At 43.1% G+C, this 13,913-nt stretch overlaps 1 protein-coding gene across 1 annotated transcript in view; it reads right to left on the bottom strand.

Annotated features, from left to right (window-relative positions):
- Window positions 1-206, bottom strand: part of T265_12604 (hypothetical protein) — a gene marked incomplete at both ends in the record, with an annotated part of 26,803 nt that extends 26,597 nt beyond the window's left edge. Inside the window, 1 exon segment of the mRNA XM_009164525.1 lies at window positions 79-206. Coding sequence (XP_009162789.1) covers window positions 79-206 — 128 coding nt within the window.
- Window positions 207-13,913: the final 13,707 nt, after the last annotated feature.

The following is a 13,913-nucleotide window of genomic DNA, read 5'->3' as shown; positions in this document are numbered from 1 at the left end:
ATCTGGTGCAAGAGTTGACGAATGTCCTCCGCCGTGAAGACCAAGTTGGTTGGAGGCTGTTCGTAATTCCGCCTTGACAAGATTGGATGTGACGAAGACGCTGCGGCTGAGTATAGACACGCATAGTGTTCTCTGTAAACCTCAGATACTACAGGTTGATCGCTTGCATGGGAGCGCGGATGGCTTTTTCTGCGGTGATTTCTCATGTATTTGCACAAGACTTTTTTGTTATTTTCGAGTGAGGTTCAGAACGGTGGCTTATTTTCGTATGTTCCATTGCCGGATTTCCGATTTACAGCGGTTCCGCACTCTACGAAATGCCAGCTCATCTTTATCATCTCCTGTTGTCGATTTGTTTTAAAAAAAGTGGTGACCTGGTTTCTAGAAGACGCCGAAACCTTTTTAGGCAGCCTGCCGTCCATTAGACTGTCTGCTGGCTTTTGGACGAAATATGGTTGAATTCATGGAAAATAAATCGTCGTGTATGTGCCCCTTGCTGAAGCTTGCCTCGGTTTGAATTGTTCTGTATAGATGCGCATTCCTGAGATGTCTGCACGCCAGAAGTCTCGAAACCGCGTTTGAGGTTCGGGATTTCTGGCCCCATAGCAAGTGAAATCAAAGGTCAGCACACAGTGGTCGCTATGTCCCAGTGGAGCGTTAATTGTTACCTGGTCAACGAAGTGTCTTTCTTTGGTGATGACCAAATCCAGCAGGGATGGTAGTTGTCCCGCGCGGTATCCGGTGGGTGCAACGACATGTTGGGTCCAAGCGCTCTGCTGAACGACTTCAATCAGCGCCGCTGCAAAATGCCCGCCTGATTCGACGCGCTGGAGTTCCATCCAGTAGGCGTTTTGGGCGTTGAAGTCACCTACCAGCAGGAGATGAATGAAGTGGTAGTTGGAGCAGATTTGCTCAAGTGTTTTTATGAGGATTGGTCATCTTCGGGGGGACTCGAGGGGTACGACCGCCCGCACCGAGTATCAGAGAATTTGACCTGTGCAGCGGTATTTGGACCCACATTGCATCGCAAAACGGTGTGGCGTTGGTGAGAGGACAATGGGACTCGAGGGGTACGGTATACCGCACCGAGTATCAGAGAATTTGACCTGTGCAGCGGTATTTGGACCCACATTGCATCGCAAAACGGTGTGGCGTTGGTGTCAGAGAGGACAATCGGGATTGGTGGGGCCGCATGTTAGTACGGAGCAACTGCTCCCGTTATGAACAGCTAAATAACAGCTATGTTTGACGCGAAGCACTACTGCAATTTAGTTTACCAGATTTCTACTGTACACTAGCTCAACACACGATTAAATATCGAGGTACAAACAGTAGTCCACAGGGTCGACAGGTTCTTTTCCAGAACATGCGCCTGTAAGGGGCACGTGACTTCGGCTCAAAGTTGTCAACGTTTGTGGTTAACACGGCGTCGGCCTCTAATTTACGCGAACAGTTTGACTTGCCATTGCTTTAGGACGAACTCCTCCTCAATATTTTGAAGAGGCGATTTTGAAGCCATATAGTTTGGGATCGCTCAAAAAACAGAGGGGATTTTGCATCTTCCCGCCTCCGGGACATCTGGAATTTGCTGACAAGGACAAAGAAAGAGGTCGCATATACCGCTGTAATACCAATCTGGCACGATGCAGCAGGTTTGAAATCACTAGTACTCCGCCTTTGGAGGCCCACACCTCGTAAAATGCGAGTGGGTTAATGTTGGTCTCTTGTTTGGCTATTTTAGCCGGATGTGACTTGCGGTTTGTCTGCGGACTCACAGTATTCCTGTGGATTCTTAGGTGGGTTTACCGCACCCTTGCGTCCTCCGAGAAGGTGTTGCGTGGATTATTTCAGTGTCCTACTAGATGGAAAGCGAAGAAAGTGAATTAACTTGACCCATAAAATGATTTTGGGGGTGTATCGGTACAGGCATGCCCTGGCTCATACATAGACCCCATCTCCAAGATTCAGTTTTCTTAGTTTGTGACGATCTTGTGTACTGAATGATATTTGACGTGAGGTATATGCAAGCGATTTCCAGCAGCGATAACCCATGGCTTGCTGAAGCGAATGCTGTTCGATTTTATATTCCGTCTTGGGAACAGGATTGTTTGGATGCATACGGACATTTTTTTAACAATCTCACGCTGTTGTAGGTTCTTGCGTATCGTCCTTCTCCTAGAATGCGTCCCATCGAAGCTAGTGGAAAGGATGTAAGAGTTAATGAACCGCTATTAGCGGTGACTTCCCCGACATTTTTACAGTAGGCCAGACCAAACACAAATTCTTTCAAATTCTTTCCCCAGTGTCAACATGGCACTATAATGGTCAGTTGCATGGCCGAATTGAGAGCAGAATAAATTATCATATAGCAACGTTAACTCATTCCATGGAATTTGACAAGCTTGATTCTCCTTGATAAATTATCCTGCTTTTTCGGGGCCCTGGAACATTGGGTTAAGCACAAGCCAATCGCCTCGAGTTTTAATAATAACTTTATTGAAAATTAGGAGGATAAAGTTGGCACTGATTTGGTAAGCACATGCAAGTTCTTTCGGCCCTTGGGATCGCTGGCAGCTTGCTAAAAATAAGAATTAGGTTGAGCAAGGTTAATTTTAGCTTGTGATTGTGACAGGCATTTCTTTGTGGTCCTAACTAGCAATCCGTGCGCATCCGTCCAAATCCATTCGAAACCCGCCTTACAGCACTCACTGTTCACACCTTTAGTGTCCAGAACTTATTCTAAGTTGGGGCTATTTTGTACGCCCTTTTTTCTGCCTATCCACCCGAAGGAAACACCGTCCGTAAAAGGCTCCGTCACAGTCTACAACATACGTGGTTTCGAGACGTGACATCGTGCGTCAAAACAACTGGTATTGGTCGTTTTCTGCCATGTTAATTCAAATGCTCGTAGTAGCGGCGTTACAACGGGTGTGTTCCTCTACATTTATATGGAGTTTTTCCGCCTTTTAAGCCTAACTAAACTTGTCATGGGGCTATGGACACCATCATCCAGTGCCTGTGGCGTCAGTGACCGGTAGTCTCACACCAGGTCAGTAATTTGAATCATAGCTGGCACCATCTCCCTGGGCCAGTACGCTAAGATCGCTAAGTACGCTAAATACGCTAAGATCTACGTTTGTTCACCCACACAAGCTTTGATATGCCAAACTTTTGAGGAACATCCGAGAACAGAGAGCTTGTTTCTGATAATTCGAAGAGCGTTCCACTACCACCGTAGTCAATTCCCGCGGTTACCAGTTTGATGCAACGCTTGTGGTGGTCGGTATGACTAACTTTCTATTAAGCGCAGATCAAGCTCCCCGTAGTTTATTTATTAAACCACCCTGCTATTGTACTTTATCACGAGAAGAACCCAGACGCGACGATTCAAACGTTCATATACATCAAGGAGACGAAAATGTTCCATGTGCAGTGCGTTTTCATGTTATAAGATATTCCCTGAATTTACGAGAATGAGGCAACGGTCAATCATGGTGTCTTTTCTACGGCGTGGATTGTACACCTCAGTTGGGATACGCATCAACGTTGTTATCTTCCATCGTCTGCATGATTTCCATCTCATTAGTTCTCTTAATTTGAATGTTGTGCATAGCCCGCTGTTTTCAGTCCGCCTCATTGCCTTTTGGAGCCGATATTGTACATGGATCAGGGGGCTTAATAGTATAAAACATATTGGCACTTAAGGAAGCAGGTTCGAAGTAAAAACGTAACTCGTTTTCTCAGCTGGCTCTCTGATTTTTGTTGTGGAATGATCTTGTTGGAATGAGGTTACCCCTCACAGACTCGTAGTTAATGATCTTCATGTTTTGGTGAGACTTCAAGTGTCTTCAAGTGTCCCGAAGCCTGCACATCTCGCGGACCCTTCGGACGTAACGTTTTTCTGGTTATTCGTCACCAGCCTATTATATTTAGAAATTTTGTTTTTCTTTTGAACCCGGCTAAATGGTAGCTGTTTTGCTAACGTTCATTGGTGCATCTGCATGAAACTCTTGGCCTCGTTTGATCATGGTAAATATCTGACACAAATCTGTTCCCTGGGCAACTAACCTGCTTCACCCACGGTGGCTAATTCCTACAGATAAACTACTTAATGCTACCGCTTGTGGGTGCACGGGGTGTTGCAAAAAGGACCAGGTATAATGCCCCATATGTACATATAGTTTCTCTTGGTGTACTTATGTATGGGCATGAGTAATGGATTGGTATAAACGGCTGAATGGAGGCGTTTAGCCGAACTGTAAAAATAACCTTGGTATTCACTTCAAGTTCTTTTGTCCCTGTTGAGCCTGAAAGCCCGTTGCCTCCCGAAAACTCATCTGGAATCGATGATGTACATTCTGTGAAGCTTTTTTTGGTGGCATTATATAGATTTCAGGCCAACTTCGGCAATCGTGAATTTTATGTTTGGGTGGGATTATCTTTCAAATGAATTGAGATATTCGGAACTCGAAAGGGAAAAATTATCATCAGACCACGCTGAACTAGCTTGCAGGAGGTGACCACGTGACTCGTGTTTAAGTGGACGGTGGGGGGTACCGTCACAAAGTGTTAAGTATTGGCACAATGGAACTGAATTTTTGAAATCTACGACCTGTCCATGATAGACTAGAACAACCAGGTAGTTGCGTTCCGCCCAAACGTTTGAGCCGCATTTAGTCACCCCGGGGTCCCAGCGATGCTGGGAAAATATTTCATCAGAAATTTTCCGACAGGGGTATGTTAAAGTCGGCGGACAATGAAATTTTGGTGAGCTGCAAATATGTAAAGATAGATCAGGGTGGCTTTTGGTTTGAGAATATAATCAACAAAATGCAGCAGTCTTGAGTTTAATATTTTATTCCACTCGCGAAATTTTTGTGGCCAAGAGCATGGTACAGCCAAGGAGCTCCTTCATGCACATTAAAAAGTTTGGTTCAAAAAACGATGATCAAAAGTCTCTGATATATTCAGGTGCACATATCAATTTCTGTCTTATGTTGAAGCTTGCACCTAAATACCAGCGTGCGTATGACCCGTTTGGTTCTGGAGAAAACATCCGCAGCATCGCAGCGCGATCAGATTCCATGAATGAATCACTGTCCCTTACGTAACAAAGGTAGGAGTTTTAAGTGACCTCATACACTATAAATTTAGCCGAGGAGTAGGACAAATCTTGACCGATAAGCGTACTGTAAGACAAAAGCAGCATTTTAAACGCAAAAACAGCGGTTGGACACTGCCAGAACAAGCTTTAGGAAGATCAAACGCACCTTAGCAAAATGTGGTGCGTCCGAAATTCCCTCCTAATTTTTGCCCGCTTTCGACTGTCCAGTTTTACCATCCATGTAGGCCAGGAAAGCAGTATACTTGTTGATTCACTTTTCAGTATGAGGGAATAAACCAAATGATTTTATATAGAATTCGTGACAGTTAGCTCACGGGGAATCTGCAGTTTCGTTTACTTTTCTAGGTAGCTGAGACAAATGTGACCAGTGATCATGTGATGCGGTGGGTTCGAGCGTGGAATCAGACGCGGTGCACGGCTTGGAGACCACGGAGTTACTATCGATTTCTCTGCACTAGGTAATCCAGCACGATGAAAGCCGAATTTTAGCAGACCTGAGGGGTCAGTGAGGACTCACAAACAAAACATATTTTCAGAAGGCACCGCTTGATCACTGTGACCAAGTTTTTGTGGATTTCGGCCGTAACGATCATACAGGTTTTGCTTGTAGGAAGTAGGTTCAGGACTAGGGGAGAGATTTGTCTATAGATAATGTAACGTAACTGCATTTGATAACACGTGTTTATCGCACAACGTAACGTATGTCTCTCTGTCACCACACTGCAGATTAGCCCCGTAAGATACCGCGAGCCCCAGACAGCAAACAAAGAGCACTTGTAAACTCACCTGAGTGACCTTCAGCTGTTTTGGTACCTTACTTGATTTGTACCTGTAGTTTCGGTCACTGTATACGCACGCTATTGCCTTCTTCTGGTTTTCTCCGATGTAATGCTTAACTTGTGCGAATGTGCAATCTGTGTATCATGTGGTCTCATTAATACCAAGTTCCATATCTCCTAATTTCAGAACCACCCTTTACCGTGAGTACATCCTTGTGAGTGTCAATTATCGATCGCTTTTTGACTACCCACACTGAAACAGGCGGGGTCAAATGACTGGGTAGATCTACTTGAGAATGACGAGCAAGATATACACTTTTGATTCGGCCGGTATGTTCTACTGGGGGAAAGCACTGGGAACATATTTTGAAAGACCTGAGTGAATTTATCAGAGCTAGAGGCGATAGGTGGACGATCCACTCTACAATATAAGACTCATGGAATCGCAAAAGTTTGAGACGACCCAAAAGCATATGACTGGTCTGTATACAATATTGTAGGCACGATATGAGAGAAACAAAAGCGGTCCACAGAGCCTAAATGAGGTGTATTAAATTTGATAACCACCAAGTTGGTGAATACGAAAAAAAAGATGATTCCGCCAGGTAAAAATGCCAGCCTAGTTGTGACACCAATCGGTGAAAAATTCTAAAATTCGGTCCACGATTTGCTAGGACATGTTTCTAAGTGACTGCTTAATTCGTTGACGTGCCCAAATTCTGGTTTTGCTTCGGAAAAAACTGATAAACTGGTCGATCCACAGGCACCGCGCTCCCTAAATTCTGCTGTGATTTTGGACTTGCAGGATCAACATTTCCGCAGCACGCTTTAAAGCGATGAGTTCTTTGCACGAAATTCCGTTTTAGTGGTCTCAGTTTATCAGAACAGTATCTTAGGGATTCATCATTTGTATCGGTGTCTTATGGCTTGAACACCCCGAATATAAAATACAGTGTCTTCTATAAACGGCACAAAATTATCACGGGATTTGAACGTTCCGATATGGCTAATATATGCGGTTTGAATGCAACAGGACTCTGTGATTTGATAACTTGACATCATACGCCGGCCTGTCCATAACCTCAAAGTATTCTTTAGTACCGTCGACTTCACGATGTGTACGAACTAGCTTCCAAATTACTCGGATATGGAGATCCACTCACCATCAGATCATCAGAACCACTCATCGTTAAAATGGCACTTTGACAGCTTCACCGGTAAAAAACAAGTTCGACTGACGGAACGCTACTCATCAAATCGACTCAATCGAATTCCACTCCCTAAGTGGGAAGTTTAGAATCGTAAAACCTTATATGAACTTACAAGTTTACCCATATTTTTATGGTCACCAAATCACACCGATTGAACGGCAATGTTTATCAGTAAGTCAAACATAAGATTTTTCGGTAAGCTTGTTAAGCTCCGAATATTGTTTAGCGGTCATTTCTTGCACAATGGAATTTCTGCGAAACTGCGGTTTGCAAGCCAATGGAGGTCTTATGCGTCTTATGCGTCAGCGTCTTATGGTTCCCAACTAGCCTTATGTGTCTTCAGCCTCAGATACTGCTTACTGCTTCCAGCATTGCGGGTTGCCATCGCCCAAGATGATAAGCAACTAGGCTAATTTTTCCCACCACTCAGGGAGGCAGTGAAGAATTTTAGTGGAAAATCTGACAACTTTGCAGCATGAAACCGAGGTTACGGCACTGTAGACGGTTCGACCGCCAGATGGACTGTTGAGCCATTCACTAAGCACGTGAAAATCACCAGTCATAGCCTATTTAACCGAGAAGCTCTTTCTTGCTTTGTCCAGTCCGGCTAGTAAGGTGGCCATGGAGGCTGCGGTTGAATAAATCAACCGACCTAATGACTGCTGCTAATTCGTTGATTCAGTTTCGATATGTAGCCAGCATTCTGTTCCGCAGTCGAAGTCAACCTTCATCGCACTGCATTGCACTGTAGACGTTTTCGGACCATTATGGAATAATGTACAATCACGCAATTCTTCTTCTCATCTATGTGTCTATCAACGTAACCAAAATACCACGAATCCACCTTATGAAAGTAACTCGGTTTTAAATCAGCCCATCTGTGCTGGTATAGGTCAGCCTCACGGTCAATGGGAGCGCAGTACAACATCTGAAGTTGTGAACTACCATGTAGTTTGCTTGTTGGGTTCAGTACTCTTGAACAATTTGGTGGCTTTGCTTCTACTAGTGAACATCATGCTCCCACTATTAAACAAAATAGTTCTTTCCACAAGTGGGCACTGAGATTTAGCCCATCCGCAGCAAAATCACTCAAATCTTTCTGCTTACCGGTTTGTTTACAAAACGTTTTGTGCCACAAAGTTGCTTTTTTACACTTCATCAAATTTATATCTCCCCATTCATCCTCATTATTTCACCGCCTTTCTGTTTGCGCCAGAATACAAAAAATGCAAACAAAACCAAATGAAACAAAAAAAATTTATTCAGCACAACGGAGTAAGATATTAGTCGATGGCAGCTGGATTGACCGTCGGTTGTGTAGGAATCAACAAACGATAATACTGCAGAGTTTTAATCATCGTTGGGGCACGCTTTTGGATACTGTTATTTCTGCACCAACGATGGGCTTTATAATTGGTGTTAGAATGCAAAGATGAGTTGCAAAAACGCAACCTAGGCTGTTTTTGAATAGTCTCAAGATTATTTCAAGTCTCGTTCAAATAACGCATTATCAGCTGCTTGCTTGCAGTTGAACTGTGGCAGCCTGTTCCACACCTAAAAATTTCAACTGATTAAAAATTGATAAAACAAGCGTCAGTCAAGTAGGTACTCAAGAAGCACTAAGTGGAGCGAATAAGGAGTTTATTCATATCGAAAGGCCTGGTCATTTTTTATTTTTCTGAAGAAGGATCCATTCTGTTCTGACTTAATGAAGGCAGTGGGAAAATACAAGATGTAAATCCTGTGCTCACCAAAGGGCATGTAGTAATCGTTGAGGGTAAACGGAAAACAGGTAATATATAGACAAACATTGAAAGAATCGTGAAATTTGGCCAGGTTTCAGGGGATGCTAAGACTAAGAGGTGTTAGTTCGCACATCATGAGGTGAGAATAGTAACTTTTGAGTGGATCAGGAGCCTACTGCAATTTGACGCACAAGATACATGTTAGTTTTATCCTAATGCCAACCCGAGAGAGCTGCACTGAAAACGGCGCAGTCACCAGTTTGATGGAAGCAGCCATCAGGAAGCTTAGCCGTGCACACAGGAACTTCAGCTTTTTGATCTTCGCTGGTATTATTGTGTTTCTGTCACATAAAATTACTCACAACGGTTTTGTATTATTAAATACCCCTCATTTTTCATGTTCTACTCGTTCTAATCACATTTAGATTTGTACGTCGGCTAGCCGCAAAGTCAACCGCCATGTGCAGTGACTGCGTGTATGTTCGAGCACAGTGTTCAGGTAGCGTCAACCATAAAGCATCGGTAGACACGTCTTCCAATCGGCGCCCATGCAGAAGCTTCAGATGAACAGCAAAATGATAAATTATTATCCGGCGATTTCGGATTGTGATTAGTTTTTCCGAAAAATGAAGATTCGCAAAGTGTTTAGGAATAATGGCATGATCATCACCTCAAAATTTAATTCACAATCGTTCTCTTCTGATGTATGAGGAATTTCAGGTTTTCAGGATGCAGCACCAGGCTGTTTCTTAATCGGTGAAGCTAAGTGACCCGTTTAAGGCCATCTCATTTTCGGTCTAAACATTTAAGGGGCAGCTTTTTTCTGTTCCCCTAGTAGCTCTTACTAAACTAGTTGCAAGAAACTCTTAGCTTGTTGTACTCACTATCTCTGAGCTATGGAGATAAAAGTAATCAAGTAAATCCCAGCGAAATTGCCTATTTAAAAAAAAGCAAGTGCGGACCTGAGAATGAAGAATCGTTTTTAATATCTTTTCAAGCAGGAGTTACAAATAGAGAAAAAACAACGTGATCGTAAGTGAACCAAGTAAAACAAAGTCTTAAAAGTGCAATCCAAAGTCTCCAGTGAATGCACGACTCATCACCATCAAATGACAAGTTTTTATCTGATCCTATGTCCCGTATTGATGCGTGGGTGGTGGCTATCCTTCGGAGTGACTTCCAGAAGTGGTCCAGCAATTGAATTGTGGACATTATCATTCGTTCACATCCTTACACTCCTCAGTGATTGCGTCGACAAAGACGAGTTACATATAGTCTCTTGACCTCAAACTATTGGCAATTTGGTTTTAATAGCTCCAAAGCTCGGCTATGCTCTTGACGAATTCGGATCCGTTTGTGCTGCACAACCGTTTCCGTGCCGGCACATCTCTATCAATCGTAGGTCCACTTTACTGGAAAGGCCCTGTTCATGCTGTACACATCCGTGCACATTTGACTGAAGATACAAACACGCACTGTGTTATGTCACCCTTTTTGATTCACATTGGATCAAAACCATTTAGACCTAGCTGCCTAAGCGGACGGAATAGGTCACAGAAACAATTCGATCGTAATACACTCCGTGTGGCCTCCTGAACAGCATTTTAGATAGTGCGTATTATTTTATCACTTGCCTCAAAAGGACTATGCATGGCACAATACAGTAATTTGCCAATATCCACTACCTAACACCCTAAAGCACAGACTGCTGGTGCTCTCATCGGTGCTGTATAATTTTTTGACAGCAACAAATCCAATAAACTGAAGAGATTGAGTTGCATTCTGACCATGTTATCATAAACGAGTCACTAGCAATGTCCAGAATCAGGCGTTTGAATTTCGTTGATTTTTTGAAATCCCGAAAGATTAAAGTATTATGAAACTGCGCGAATTCTTATAGCGTTTTGGTGTCCATTACTTTATTCCAACAACATGCCATATCCCTGTGGCATTACTAATAAGCTAATCACTAGTAGTGAGGATTACGTGCTGTCAATTAACTCAGTCTGCCTCTTACGAATTTGGGTTTGAAAATCACAGTTTCCCCTTATCAGAAAAAAGATTAATCTATCTTAAGATTAGTTGGTGGATGGTAGTGTTTGGTTAATGCCCCATTAAAATTGCTCGGCGCTTTCGTGTGTCTGTTAGATGCAGCTGAACGCCGACGTCCCAAATCGACTGCTATTCCAAACTAACGTTTATTTTCAAAAAGCATGTTCAGTGACATGAAAAATGGATGCAAGCAATGAATGTACGATGGTTACAGCGGGATATATTGAAACAAGAGAGAAGCTCCTCATCCTTCCAAACTAACGTTTATTTTCAAAAAGCACGTTCAGTGACATGAAAAATGGATGCAGTCAATGAATGTGCAATGGTTACAGGGGGATATATTAAAACAAGAGAGAAGCTCCTCATCTGAATTCACGCAACCAACTGTTCCAGCCAGACAAGAATAATCCCGGAGTATATAAGAATGCTTGGTATAGAAACACGCGTGTCAATTCCGAAGACCGAAGCAAGGACAAACAATGCTGAGTGCTTTCCATGGCGTGATAAGCGCTAGCAGTGTGAGGACTTGCACACTACTCCGCTACTGCTAGCACGAGGTGACTGGACCTTACCGTGTTATGGCGGTTTGTGTAGCTTGGCGACCCGTTGAGCTATACGGGGGGTTTTCTACGCAACACACTCTCATATCAGGTTGGTCAATGTGTAGGGGTCTGACGAGCAGTCTCCCGGCCTTCCAGGTTGGGGGCTGGAACATGTATGGCGACGTTTTCCGTAAAAATAGTAATGTACTTGTATTTCTAGTCAAACACCGATACCTTGCGGTCAGGCTATTGAGCCAGAGGCCTCAATTCAGGACCCTACTCGTACTGCTGTCTAGTTGTGGGCGTTCTAGCAGCATCTTAGCCCTCCTACAATAACAGTGAAGCATCAGCCTCAACACTGATGATGATGATGATGACGATGGTACTAAAAGAGCTTAGTAGTCACGCGTTAAACTTTAGTCGTGGCATCGCAAATGAATCAAGTGGAAGGACTCGTGACGCACTCAATAAAAGCTGACAGAGTGCGCTTGCTATATTCTGGTCAGCATTGGTTGGCCGGTTTTTTTCAAGGTATCTCAATGATACTCGAAATTCCAGGGGGTGTCCCCCTCAGTGTTAGCTGTGAGCTTTCTTTTTGACTCTGACTGGCTCCAAGAATTAGAGTCCTGGGTTTCATCAAAATTTTTAAACTCTGACAACACTATGTCGTCTTTTGGTAAGAAACCAACTAAGACCTCTGTATGATAGCAATTTTTCTTATTTGATCAACCCTGACTTCAAGGATGTTTTTCATGCATTAAATAAAGTCTCAAGGCTGGGCTGGTTAAGTCCATCCGAAATATTATCAAACCGTCAAAGAGTGAACCAAATACAAATCGAGGACCAATTTTCCCCCTTGGAGTTTTTGAACCCATAGTGAAAATGAAAAAAACTAGACGGACTGTTTTGAGTGAGCATCCGGAAATCCGACAGGATAAAAACCCTTTGAAAAAGCGTTTCCTATTACTTCACACGGAGGAGGATGAAGGCCTGCTCCTTTGGAACGTCCGCACGTAGGGCATGTGTAAGGCTGTGATTCATGATTTCGATCCAGTTGTCATTGATCTGGTTGTTCAGATTCAATAAATACAAGGGATATGAACTTTTATTCAATGTACGAGTTCCAGAAACGTTTCAAAAATGGTAAATTTTTTGGTTTTGTCATCACAGGGTGCTCTTATGATTTTTAGCCGGGTGCTGTTCAGTTTCGCTATCTGAGCGGTCGGCTGAGCGATGCGCAGGTAATTACCAACTAACTGCTAATTGGGGACATATGAATCAACACGATATTCCGAGGGACTTAAAAGGAAGAGAAAATGGGAAGAGAAATTCTTTTATGTGGGCATGTATTTTTTGTCTCGTCCAAAATATCAGGAAGTTTGAATATAACCAAAACTGGAGCGCATGCAAAAGATCAGTAGTGTTAAATGGGGAATTAAGTAATGAAACTCAAAAGAGGCCTGCTGTGGCGACCGAAGTGTTCAACGTCCCAACGGATCAAGAGATCTTCCAGTCCTAGTGGACATGATATAGAGGTTTTAGTTCAACGAAACAGCAAGCTTACTACGTAGAATCACCGCTGTTGGGCATCCTTCTGAATGATTAGTGAAATAGAGGTCACTGTGAAGGCGTAACAGGTTAAACAATCCTATGGGTCAAAATTTAGGAAGCAAGAGCTGCTTGTTTCAAATTTACTAGATAGGGTACAAGTTAAGCGAAATGCAATAGGTTCTCAATGGAAGACTTGCTGAGTACACAAAAACTTTTATCCGTCAAAGCACAATTTTTCGGGCTGGTCACACTTGAGCTTGTCGTTTATAGCTTATCTTGTATGACACCCGTATGTCCGTTGTGTCAAACATGAATTCGGTGTATCTGTGCCTTGCAGCAAGCAAAATACGAAAGGCACTTAAAGACGGAATGAGTACTGTGTAGACGGTTTTGTTCTGGATGTAACCTTCTTCAAATTTAGCTCAGTAAACACAATCATAGAGCCAGTGGTATTTCATAGGTTAAGTCGGGATAAGACAGTTTATAATTAACAGAATAACAGCAGTCATGGTGTACTCATATGATGACGACTGTTAACAAATTATATCACCAAAGTACGAGGGCTCTTTCAAGATTGCACACCACTCGGACCGGCTAGAATAATCCTATACTCTTAGGTGTGGTTTCTTGAGGCCTTAAAGCCAAGCTCGACAATACATCTCACGAATAGCATTCCCTTGTAACAAAAAGTAAATAAGAGATTCAGCTAATGGTAATATAGTTTCGAGGTTACTATTTGTCATCCGCGGACTGGTTACACACCAGCCTTCAAGGATCTAATAATCCTGGATAACTCCCATGATTGCGCAAACGTTTACTCCGCGTACCCATGTACCCCCTGCATCCTCATTGAAGTATGATTAATAAACAATGCAAGGGGACAAACAGACACCTATCTCAGTTCATCG

This window comes from Opisthorchis viverrini (genome assembly GCF_000715545.1).
Source record: "Opisthorchis viverrini unplaced genomic scaffold opera_v5_6, whole genome shotgun sequence".
NCBI classification, from domain to species: domain Eukaryota; kingdom Metazoa; phylum Platyhelminthes; class Trematoda; order Opisthorchiida; family Opisthorchiidae; genus Opisthorchis; species Opisthorchis viverrini.
The sequence above is the reverse complement of the archived record's forward strand: the minus strand, read 5'-3'. Positions and strand labels throughout refer to the sequence as shown.